At 47.6% G+C, this 12122-nt stretch overlaps 1 protein-coding gene across 3 annotated transcripts; it reads right to left on the bottom strand.

Annotated features, from left to right (window-relative positions):
• Positions 1-292: 292 nt before the first annotated feature.
• On the bottom strand, positions 293-8610 carry RPL19 (ribosomal protein L19). 3 transcript variants are annotated; one of them, XM_053569459.1, is made up of 6 exons: positions 8511-8610; positions 6800-6906; positions 5415-5537; positions 3328-3448; positions 2033-2143; positions 293-493 (listed from the first exon to the last, which is right to left on the bottom strand). In XM_053569459.1, the coding sequence occupies exons 2-6, from the start codon at positions 6903-6905 to the stop codon at positions 370-372; spliced, it is 585 nt and encodes a 194-aa protein (XP_053425434.1). In that variant the 5' UTR covers position 6906; positions 8511-8610; the 3' UTR covers positions 293-369. The 3 variants fall into 3 exon arrangements, with proteins under 3 accessions (XP_053425434.1, XP_053425433.1, XP_053425435.1); XM_053569458.1 differs by lacking the exon at positions 8511-8610 and adding an exon at positions 8360-8500; XM_053569460.1 differs by lacking the exons at positions 2033-2143; positions 8511-8610 and adding an exon at positions 8360-8500.
• Positions 8611-12122: the final 3512 nt, after the last annotated feature.

The raw sequence follows: 12122 nt of genomic DNA, 5'->3' as shown, positions 1-12122 counted from the left end.
GAACAATGAGCCCAGAGTTTGACATTGCTGTGAGCTAGGCTGATGCCAAGGCACTCTAGCCTGAGGCAACAGAATGAGACTGTCTCAAAACACACACATACACCTCTCCCGATGGATGGGACAGGAGCCTTACCTAAAAAAATAGCCTCAATAGAAAGAAGAAATAAAATGTGAAACACGCACCCTTGGACAGGGCCTGCACCCCAGTCCTTGGTACATGGTCAGCTCTGAACTTCTCAACACTTAAGACCCACTGAGCAGCCAGAAGCTTTGCAAGAACCAGAGAAACAACCAGATAAAGGCTTGTTTTATTTGCATGACTGATCATCAGTCATGGAGGCCACTATGTACAGACAAGAGGGGGGTGTTCTACTTCTTGGTCTCTTCCTCTTTGGACAGAGTCTTGATGATCTCCTCCTTCTTGGCTTGGAGGCGCTCTTCACGGCGCTTGCGTGCTTCCTTGGTCTTGGACCTGCGGGCCTCAGCCTGGTCACTGGTAAGAGAAGAGAAAGGGATGGGTCAGTTTGGGAAGAGAAGAGCTACTGGGGAGAAAAAGCTTAGTCAGACTGAGGAATGAGTAGTTTAGGGCCACCAAGAGCTCCAGTTTCAACTAATGTACAGCCCCTAACCTGATGACAGGCAGGTAGGTGGTATGGGCGTGTATAGGACATAGAACATTCCTCTTACATAACAGCTACTTTTCTTTCTTTTTTTTTTTTTTGTTGAGACAGAGTCTCACTTTATGGCCCTCAGTAGAGTGCCGTGGCCTCACACAGCTCACAGCAACCTCCAACTCCTGGGCTTAGGCAATTCTCTTGCCTCAGCCTCCAGAGTAGCTGAGACTACAGGCACCCGCCACAACGCCCGGCTATTTTTGGTTGCAGTTTGGCCAGGGCCGGGTTTGAACCCGCCACCCTTGGTATATGGGGCCGGCGCCTTACCGACTGAGCCACAGGCACCGCCCTCTTTCTTTTTTTTTTGAAAGTCTCACTATGTCGCCCTCGGTAAAGTACTATGGCGTCATAGCTTACAGCAACCTCAAACTCTTGGACTTAAGCAATTCTCTTGCCTTAGCCTCCCAAGTAGCTGGGACTATAGGCACCCGCCACCATGCCTGGCTATTTTTTGTTAAGGTTGTCATCATCATCGTTTAGCTGGCCTGGCCAGGTTTGAACCCACCAGCCTCAGTGTTATGTGGCCAGTGCCACAACCACTGTGCTACAGGTGCCAAGCCAACAGCTACATTCTTTTTTTTTTTAATGCTGATTCCTTTATTTATTTTATTATTTTTTTGTGTGTGTGGTTTTTGGCCGGGGCTGGGTTTGAACCCAGCACCTCCAGCATATGGGACCGGCGCCCTACTCCTTGAGCTACAGGCGCCGCCCAACAGCTACATTCTTAAAAGATTATGCGCAAGTCAAGAATCAGACATTAGCACATTTTATTTAGTTATTTATTGAGACAGAGTCTTTGTTGCCCCCAGCAGAGTGCTGTGATGTCACAGCTCACAGCAACCTCAAACTCTTGGGCTCAAATGATTCTCCTGCCTCAGCCTCCTGAGTAGCTGGGACTACAGGCACCTGCCACAATGCCTGGCTATTTTTTTTTTTTTTTGTAGAGACAGAGTCTCACTTTATGGCCCTCTGTAGAGTGCTGTGGCCTCACACAGCTCACAGCAACCTCCAACTCCTGGGCTTAAGCGATTCTCTTGCCTCAGCCTCCCGAGTAGCTGGGACTACAGGCACCCGCCACAACGCCCAGCTATTTTTTGGTTGCAGTTTGGCCGGGGCCGGGTTTGAACCCGCACCCTTGGTATTATGGGGCCGGCGCCCTACCGACTGAGCCATAGGCACTGCCCATGCCTGGCTATTTTTAGAGATCGGGGTCTTGCTCTTGCTCAGGCAATCTGTCCGCCTAGGGCTAGGATTACACGCGTGAACCACTGTGCCTGGCCCTCAGCACATTTAAAATATCTCAAAAGAACCCTTACGCCCTCCCCACGATACTAAGAGTAATTCCTGAAGAAACTTACGCCAGGAGCTTCTTGCGAGCCTTGTCTGCCTTCAGCTTGTGGATGTGTTCCATGAGAATCCTCTTGTTTTTGAACACATTACCCTTCACCTTCAGGTACAGGCTGTGATACCTGCAGGGTACAAGGTTCTGGTCAGTGATGGTGGAATCAGAGGCTGACCCCTGTGAACTGCTCTTTTACCCAAGGTCATTTTAGGCCTGTAGGGTTCCTTTCCTCTTCTCTACTGCCACGCAGACTATTCTTCCCAAAGCATGACTTTCTGTACAGTTCCTAGTCAGAAAAACTTACCTGGCAAATTCTTAAGCTCTCCTATGGAGAGGAAGACAACAGACCACAATGGAAAAACTTTTTTTTTTTTTTTTTTTTGAGACAGTCTTATTCTGTTGCCCTGGGTAGAGTGCCCTGGTGTCACAGCTCACAGCAACCTCAAACTCTTGGACTCGAGGGATCCTCTTGCCTCAGCCTCCTGAGCAACTGGGACTACAGGCATGCACCACCATGCCCCACTAGTTATTTTCTATTTCTAGTAGAGATGGAGGCTCTCACTTTTGCTCAGGGTGGTCTTGAACTCCTGAGATCAAGCAACCCACCCACCTTGTCCTCCCAGAGTGCTAAGGAGTAGAGGCATGAGCCACTGCACCTGGCAGGAAATCTTTTTTAAAAAGGTTCCCTAGGCTCAGCGGCTAGGGTACCAGCCACATACATTGGGGTTGGCAAGTTCGAACCCCGCCAGGGCCTGTCAAACAACAATGGCAACTACAACAAAAAAATAGCCAGGCTTTATGGCAGGTGCCTGTAGTCCCAGTTACTTGGGAGGCTGAGGCAAGAGAATCGCTTAAGCCCAACAGTTTGAGGTTGCTGTGAGCTGTGATGCCGTGGCACTCTACCAAGGGCAACATAGTGAGACTGTCTCAAAAAAAAAAAAAAAAAAAAAAAATGCTCCCTAACTGATGTCAATGAGACAGAGCTCTGTGAAAAGAACAAGCCAACACTGGGCGGTGCCTGTGGCTCAGTCGATAGGGCGCCGGCCCCATATACCGAGGGTGGCGGGTTCAAACCCAGCCCCGGCCAAACTGCAACCAAAAAATAGCCGGGCGTTGTGGCGGGCGCCTATAGTCCCAGCTACTCGGGAGGCTGAGGCAAGAGAATCACTTAAGCCCAGGAGTTGGAGGTTGCTGTGAGCTGGGTGAGGCCATGGCACTCTACCGAGGGCCATAAAGTGAGAGTCTGCCTCTACAAAAAAAAAAAGAACAAGCCAACAAAGCAGCAAAGGGTCATGCCAAGAGGGTGCTTACATGTGGCGATCAATCTTCTTAGATTCTCGGTATCTTCTCAGCAGCCGGCGCAGAATCCTCATCCTCCTCATCCAGGTTACCTTCTCAGGCATTCTTGCATTGGCTGTACCCTTTCGCTTACCTGCAGACAAGGTGAGTTAGGAATCAGGCACTGTACTAAACCCAATTTAGTATGTACATTATCTATATTTCAAGTCAGTTACTGAAGCTAGCTGATAGGCCTTATTCTCATTTAATCTTTTTTTTTTTGAGACAAGAGTCATTATGTTGCCCTCGGTAGAGTGCTGTGGCATCACAGCTCACAACCTCCTCAAATTCCTAAGCATAGAGATTCTTTTGCCTCAGCCTCCCAAGTAGCTGGGACTACAGGTGCCCACCACAACACCCAGCTATTTTTTTGTTGTTGCTATTGCAGTTGTTATTGTTGTTTTAGCTGGCCCGGGCTGGGTTCGAACCTGCCAGCCTTGGTGTGTGTGGCTGGTACCCTAACCACTGAGCTATGGGTGCTGCCATATCTCATTTCATCCTTACCACTTCGTTTTAAGTCAGATTACTTCATTTTACAGAGGATTATTCCAAATATTTCTTTCATGTACTCAATTTTTGAGGAAGCACAAAGGCAAAAATTATTCATTTACTTCATGCAGAATATGGGGATGACAAGACACACACCAAGGCAATACAGTATGCTAAAAGGGGTTTTATTTTTTTTGCAGTTTTGGCCGGGGCTGGGTTTGAACCCACCACCTCTGGCATATGGGGCCAGCACCCTACTCCTTTGAGCCACAGGTGCCGCCCGTGAAAGGGGTTTTGAATGTGGTAGGACCTTCATTTCCTCAAATTGTTCTTACATTAAGCATTGGTATGGGGGGTAGGGACCCAGTAGTAGACAAAACAGAAAAAGTTTTGGACAGTGGACTATGACGACTCATCTGAATTTTTGGAATCCTGTCATACTTCAGAAAGACAAGATTTTAATGTTATTTCTGAACTCAAAATTATGTAAATCCCTATATAAAGGAACTGAGAGAGATTTCCAACTTGGGTCTTCCCCTTTGCCAGAGGCTCTGGTGCTTTTTTGTTGCTTCCATATTCCTTTGTCTAATAAAATCCCATCTTACCACTGGCAAAAAAAAAAAAAAAAAAAAAAAAATGTAAAAATAAACCCTCTTGATCAAAAATAAACTATTCTGATGATAATAATCTGAAACCACTAGAAAGTGGTTTAAAGATTTAATGGACAACATTTTCTCTTCTTTTCTTTCTTTTTTGAGACAGAGTCTCACCCTGTCACCCTGGGTAGAGTGTTGTGGCATCAAAGTCATTAAAGCTCACAGCAACCTCAAACCCTTGGGGTCAAGTGATTTCACTGCCTCAGCCTCCCAAGTAGCTGGGACTATAGGCACCTGCCATAACACGTGGCTAGCTTTCTTATATTCAGTAGAGATTGGGTCTTATTCTTGCTTAGGTTAGTCTCAGGTAATCCACCTGCCTCGACCTCACGCTAGAATTACAGGCATCAGTAACCATGCCTGGCCTAATGGACAATATTTTCAAGTACTCAACAGATTTCTCAGCATAGTGCAGGACCCTGTAAATGTAACCTCTTTCTACCAGGAATACCTTCAATTCCAATACTGGTAGCCAAATTTCTGATGTACACACAAGCAGAAAACACATCAAATACCATGGAGTAAATAAAGGGCCAAGACAATGGGGAGAAAAAGATCCTGTATATATATATATATATTTTTTTTTTTTTTTTTTTTTCCAGATAGTCTTACTATGTTGCCCTCAGTAAAGTGCCATGGCATCACAGCTCACAGCAACCTCCAACTCTTAGGCTTAAGCTATTCTCTTGCCTCAGCCACCCTAGAAGCTGAGACTACAGGCACCCGCCACAATGCCCGGCTATTTTTTGTAGCAGTTGCCACTGCTGTTTTAGCTGGCCAGGTTCAAACCAGCCACCGTTGGTAAATGGGGCCGGTGCCCTACTCACTGAGCCACAGGCACCACCCAATTCTGAATATATTTCAGTCTAGACTTCAGCACCCATTATTTCTTACATCTTAGAAGATGGCACTTACCTATGCCCATATGCCTGCCCTTCCGGCGGGCCAAGGTGTTTTTCCGGCATCGAGCTCGGGAATGGACAGTCACAGGCTTGCGGATAATCAACCCATCTTTGATCAGCTTCCGGATCTGCTGACCTGGGAAAGCACAATGCCCCTGGTCAGTCCACTGTGGCCCAGCTATACCTCAGAGTCAAATAGGACAGGCCAGAGACCTCATATTAGTGGTCTCAAAAATGACAGAAATACTAAGCTTCTGCTTACCTCTTGCCGTTTAAAAAACATTTCTTTTTTTTTTTTTGTAGAGACAGAGTCTTACTTTACCGCCCTCGGTAGAGTGCCATGGCATCACACGGCTCACAGCACCTCCAGCTCTTGGGCTTACATGATTCTCTTGCCTCGGCCTCCCGAGTAGCTGGGACTACAGGCGCCCGCCACAACACCCGGCTATTTTTGTTGTTGTTGTTGCAGTTTGGCCGGGGCTGGGTTTGAACCCACCACCCTTGGTATATGGGGCCAGCGCCCTATCGACTGAGCCACAGGTGCCACCCTTTAAAAAACATTTCTATTTCTTATCTTCTTTTGAGATAGGGATCTTGCTGTTTCTCAAGCTGATCAACTCCTGGGCTCAAGTAATCATCCCACCTCAGCAGCTGGGACTATAGGCATGGGCCACCACATCCAGCTATTTCTACTCTTCTTTTTGAGACAGAGTCTCACTCTGTCACCTTGGGGAGAATGCTTTGGGGTCACAGCTCACAGCAACTTCAAACTATTTGGCTCCAGCGATCCCCTTACTTCAGCCTCCCAAGCAGCTGGGACTACAGGCATGTGCCACCATGCCTAACTCATTTTTCTATTTTTCCCGACCTCACGCAATCCACCTGCCTCTGCCTCCCACAGTGCTAGGATAAGAGGCATGAGGCACCACACATGGCCCAGCTCTACCTTTCAAATGTTTTTTTTTTTTTTTTAGACAGTCTTACTATGTCGTCCTGGGTAGAGTGCCATGGCATCACAGCTCACGGCAACCTCTTGGCTCAAGCAATTCTCTTGCCTCAGCCTCCCAAGTAGCTGAGTCTACAGGCACCCACCACAATGCCCAGCTAGTTTTAGAGATGGGGTCTTACTCTTACTCCAGCTGCTCTCGAACCATCTGCCTCAGTCTCCCAAAGTGCTAGGATTACAGGCCTGAGCCACCATGCCTGGCCTTACCTTTCAAATGTTATTATAACACACTGGAAAGAATGAGTCTGATAATAAGACCAACCATTTTATAGGTTTCCCTGAATTAGGAACTTTCATAGGTTTGTGAAGAGTCAACACAATTGTGTTATTGGTCATCTGACGCAGGACAGGGAAAGGACAGAGTGGAAAAAAGAGAAATCCCAAGTACTCACGGGAGTTGGCATTGGCGATTTCATTAGTCTCGTTGGGGTCCAACCAGACCTTCTTTTTGCCACAACGGAGGACACTAGAGGCAAGCCTCTTCTGAAGCCTGAGCATACTGTACCCAAAGAGAACACTATCAGACCACTTCTAGGCAAGAATGAGCACTCCCACCAGGACCTGCCCTCTAAAATTTTTAATGTTGTGACTTACAACATACTGAGAAGATGGATAAATATGTGTATGTACTTACTATTATGGACAAACACACAACCTTCTCGTCAAGACTTTTGCCACCCAAATAAGAATCTTCCCTAAACTATGATCCTTTAACCTTGTTAAGGCTGGCCATCCTGGGTTTTAATTTGTAAGTCCAAGATATGCCTCAACTTCTCTGAGCCCATTTTCCCCTCCTGAAAATGAGATTAGGGATGTAACTGCGATGAAAATGAGTTATGCCATTTTTTAATATTCAGTTGTAAAAACTTTAAGGCTAAGTATCTGAGACCAGGGAACCTAATTTCTAAGTCTAGGAATGCAGGCAAGGTCCTCTGCTTTCCAGGCTCATATCCTTGTTTTACCATAGTAATAAACAAATTTCAGCCGTTCTTTTTCTTTTTTTGAGACAGAATCTCACTTTGTTGCCCTTGATAGAGTGCGACACAGCCACCTCAAACTCTTGGGCTTAAGCGACTTTTCTGGCCTCAGCCTCCCAAGTGGCTGGGACTACAGGTGCCTAACACAACACCTAGCTATACTTTAGAGACAGGTGTCTTGCTCTTGCTGGTCCCGAACCCGTGAGCTCAGGCAATCCACCCGCCTCAGCCTCCTAGAGGACTAGGATGACAAGTGTTAGCCACCACGCCCGGTCCCGAATTTCAGACAGTCTTTTTGTTTGTTTGTTTTTTAAAAACAGAGTCTCACTTTGTTGTCCTGGGTAGAGTACCGAGGCGTCACAGCTCACAGCAACCTCCAGCTCTTGGGCTTAGGCGATTCTCTTGCCTCAGCCTCCCAAGCAGGTGGGACTACAGGCACACGCCACAACACCCGGCTTTTTGTTGCGGTTTGGCCGGGGCCGGGTTCGAACCCGCCACCCTCTGTACATGAGGCCGGCGCCCTACCCACTGACCCACAGGCGCCGCCCAATTTCAGACATTCTTAATAGAGTTTTCTTAAGGCGTCAAAGTTAGAGATCGCCTCATTGCCGGCCGTTGGATGCCTGAGGCCTACGCCGCATGAAAACAGAGGCCTGCTTGGCTCCTGGAGCGCCCAGCAAAGGCCACGCTCAATCCCACCCGCTGCCTTTGCTCTACCTGCGTTTATCGCCCCCGACATGTGTGGGGTGCGGCGCCCGCCAGGTCAGCCCTTTCCGGGTCTCGAGTTCCCGCGACGCTCTCCCACTCCCATCCTGCACAGGCCGGGAACTAACGTGATCCCGGCTACCCCCGCCTTCGCGGCTGGCCGCTTTAGGGTGACCCGCATGTCATCTCCCCCACCCGGGCTGCGGTACAAAGCCTCAGCGTCCCCCACCAGTACAGGCCAGCTCAGATTGGCGACCAGCGCAACCTCACCTCATGGCTCCGGCCGCAGTAGCAAAAGGAAAGAACTTGCTCGGGCCCGGCTCCTCCCATTAATCTGTGAAGGGGAGAGCCCAAAATCCCAGCACTTTCGTTAATACCCCTGTCCTGTTCGTTCATCTTCCGACATTTCAAACTCACTTACATTATCTGAAATATCTGGTGCTATAGAATTCTGACATCTGGAATCGGTTTTAACATTGAGAACATAAAAAGTATACCCCTACTGTCGGGCAAGATGGTATACTCTGACTTCCTAATTGACTTGCGCAGTAAGGGTACTTGGTCACGTGGGTATTTGATAACCGGAAGTCACGGTGGACTGCGTAGGAGGGATGGAAGGGGGTTTTGCCAGACACGCCTGCTGTTTGAGGGCGTAGGTGGTGTTGGGAGGACGTATTTATAGCCAGAGGATGAGTTAGCGAAGAAGCCAGAGAGAGTAATGACGGCATATATTAGACAAAGGCAGTCTGCTATTCAGTACCATGGTAGATTGGGAGCCCCTGGAATGGTGAACAGATTAAAAAGTGTTAGTTTGATATTTTTGCTCCATTAAGGGTCCTTAGTCTCTTGGTGCTTCAGATCCGTCTCTGTAAAGTGTACCTAATCCTTTACAGAGATACACTCTTTACAGAGATGCAGTTAAGTGTGCCTAGTATTTCCTTCATTCAGTTGTGAAAATCTCATGAGTTAACATTTGCCATTAGCAAAGGAAGGCATTAGGACAGCACACTCAGCCAGGTACAGTGGCTCATGCCTCTACTAGCATTTTAGTAAGCGGAGGGAGAAGGATCACTTGAGTTAGAGACCAGCCTGGGTAACATAGTGAGACCTCTGTCTCTACAGAAGAATTATCCAGATGTGTTGGGTGCCTCAATTGAGGCAGAAGGATTGCTTGAGCCCAGGAATCCTAGGCTTCAGTGAGCTAAAATAAATTGTACCACTGCACTTCATCCTGGGCGACAGAGGGAGAGTCTATCTCTTAAAAATAAGAAAGAAAGGCTGGGCGCAGTGGCTTACAGGTTCGAGACCAGCCTGAGCCACAATGAGATCCTGTCTAAAAAGTAGCCGGGCGTTGGGCGGCGCCTGTGGCTCAGTGAGCAGAGCGCTGGCCCCATATACCGAGGGTGGCGGGTTCAAACCCAGTCCCGGCCAAACTGCAACAAAAAAATAGCCGGGCGTTGTGGCGGGTGCCTGTAGTCCCAGCCACTCGGGAGGCTGAGGCAGGAGAATCGCCTAAGCCCAGGAGTTGGAGGTTGCTCTGAGCTGTGTGACGCCACGGCACTCTAACGAGGGCAATAAAGTGAAACTCTGTCTCAAAAAAAAAAAAAAAAATAGCCGGGCGTTGTGGTGGGTGCCTGTAGTCCCAGATCCTTGGGAGGCTGAAGCAAGAGGATCGCTTGAACCCAAAAAGTTTGAGGTCACTGTGAGCTAAGATGCCAGGGCACTCTACCAAGGGTGACCTGGTAGTGAGACCACGTAAGACTCTGTCTGGAAAAAAAAAAAAAAAGAAAGAAAGAAAGGGGGGAAAAAGCAAAGCAAACCCTTTAGGGCAGGAACAAGTCTTCTGTTTGGCTCATGACTAAATATACTGAAGCAGGCATGGCACCTCACACATAGTACACACCTGAGAAGTACTGTTTTGGCTGAATGAATGATTGCCAGAAAGTTTTCTTATTTTTTTGTTTTCTAGTCTTTCTTTTCTTTTCTTTTCTTTTTTATTTTTTTTTTTTTGAGACAGTCTCACTATGTTGCCCTCCACAGCTCACAGCAACCTCCAACTCTTGGGCTTAAATGACTCTCTTGCCTCAACCTTCCAAGTAGCTGGGACTACAGGCGCCCACCACAAGGCCCGGCTATTTATTTTTTATTTTTTGGTTTTTTTTTTTGCGTTTTTTGGCCAGGGCTGGGTTTGAACCTGCCACCTCTGGCATATGGGGCTGATGCCCTACCCCTCTGAGCCACAGGCACGGCATGGCTGGCTATTTTTTGGTTGTACTTGTCATTTTTTTTTGGCAGGCCTGGGCTGGATTCGAACCTGCCAGCTACAGTGTATGTGGCTGGTGTCCTAGCCACTGAACAGGCTCCGAGCCCAGAAAGTTTTTTTTTTTTAAGCTGAATGGCAAAAAAAAAAAAAAAAAGTTGAATGGCTGACCACCCATTCAACTTTTCCTACTGATCTGGAGCACCTGGTGCAAAAACCCAAGGAGAGCATTCTAGTGTTCAAGAAGTCTAGATCTGGGGTGGTGCCTGTGATTCAAGGAGGAGGGCACCAGACCCATATACCGGAGGTGGCAGTTTGAAACCCAGCCCCGGCCAAAAAACTGCAAAAAAAAAAAAAAAAAAAAGTCTAAATCTGAGTTCTGGTTCTAACTGTAGATTGGTTCCCAGTGATCACCCCATCTCTTTAATCTGAACTTTCCTAGCTCAGAAAGTCAAAGTGGGAGAAAGAGAAGCAACATTTATGCCACTTCCTCACAACTCAATTAATGTCATCCTAATTTTACAGCTGAGATAACAGACTGAGAACACTAGTCTTCCTGATTGCAAAGCCTATGTTTTCTCTGTCATTCCAGGCTCTCTTGTCCCCAAGGGGCAGGTGGGAACACTGCTCAGGGTTAGAACTCTTCAAGGAACATTTCTTTTTATTTATTTATTTATTTATTTATTTATTTATTTATTTATTTATTTATTTATTGAGAGAGAGCCTCAAGCTGTCGCCCTGCATAGAGTGCCATGGCATCACAGCTCACAATAACCTCCAACTCTTGGGCTCAAGCAATTCTCTTGTTTCAGCCTCCCAAGTAGCTGGGACTATAGGCGCCCTCCACAACGCCAGCTATTTTTAGGTTGCAGCCGTCATTGTTGTTTGGCAGGCAGGGCTGGATTGGAACCTACCAGCTCTGGTATATGTGGCTGACGCCTTAGCTGCTTGAGCAACAGGCGCTGAGGTGGAACATTTCTTTTTAAAAATATTATTATTAGGCTTGGTGCCTGTGGCTCAAGTGGCTAAGGTGCCAGCCACATACACCTGAGCTGGAGGGTTCGAATCCAGCCCCGGTCCACCAAACAACAATGTCAGCTGCAACCGAAAAATAGCCAGGTGTTGTGGTGGGTACCTGCAGTCCCAGCTACTTGGGAAGCAGAGGCAAGAGAATCACTTGAGCTGGAGGTTGCTGTGAGCTGTGATGCCACAGCACTCTACCCAGGGTGACAGCTTGAGGCTCTGTCTCAGAAAAAAAAAGATACAGCTATGATTTAATAAAAATTAAAAATTAAAAAAAAAAGGAAAGAAAAGCAATGCTTCATAGGCCAAGTGCAGTGACTCATGCCTGTAATCCTAGCACTCTGGAAGGCTAAGGTGGGAGGACACCTTGAGCTCAGGAGTTCAAGACCAGCCTGAGCCAGAATGAGATCCCCATCTAACTAAAAATAGAAAAACAACAACAAAACTAGCTGCATGTGGTAGTAGACACCTGTAGTCCCAGTTACTCCGGAGGCAGAGGCAAGAAGATGGCTTGAGCCCAAGAGACCGAGGTTGTTGTGAGCTATGATGCCATGGCACTCTGTCCTGTAGGTCAGTACTTAGGGTGCCGGCCACATACACCAGGGCTGGTGGGTTCGAACCCAGCCTGGGCCTGCTAAGCAACAATGACAACTATAACAACCACCAACAAAATAGCCAGGCATTGTAGCGGGCACCTGTAGTCCAAGCTACTTGGAAGGCTGAGGCAAGAGAATCACTTAAGCCCAAGAT

The sequence above is a fragment of the Nycticebus coucang genome, chromosome 18, assembly GCF_027406575.1.
Source record: "Nycticebus coucang isolate mNycCou1 chromosome 18, mNycCou1.pri, whole genome shotgun sequence".
Classification (NCBI taxonomy): Eukaryota; Metazoa; Chordata; class Mammalia; order Primates; family Lorisidae; genus Nycticebus; species Nycticebus coucang.
This window is presented reverse-complemented; position numbering and strand designations above follow the sequence as displayed.

Coding starts and splice junctions, on each gene's coding strand:
- RPL19 (XM_053569458.1), bottom strand. Junction 3,449..5,414: donor GGGCAGGCATATGGGCATAG/GTAAGTGCCATC, acceptor CCTTGTCTGCAG/GTAAGCGAAAGGGTACAGCC. Junction 2,144..3,327: donor AAGAAGATTGATCGCCACAT/GTAAGCACCCTC, acceptor TGTACCCTGCAG/GTATCACAGCCTGTACCTGA.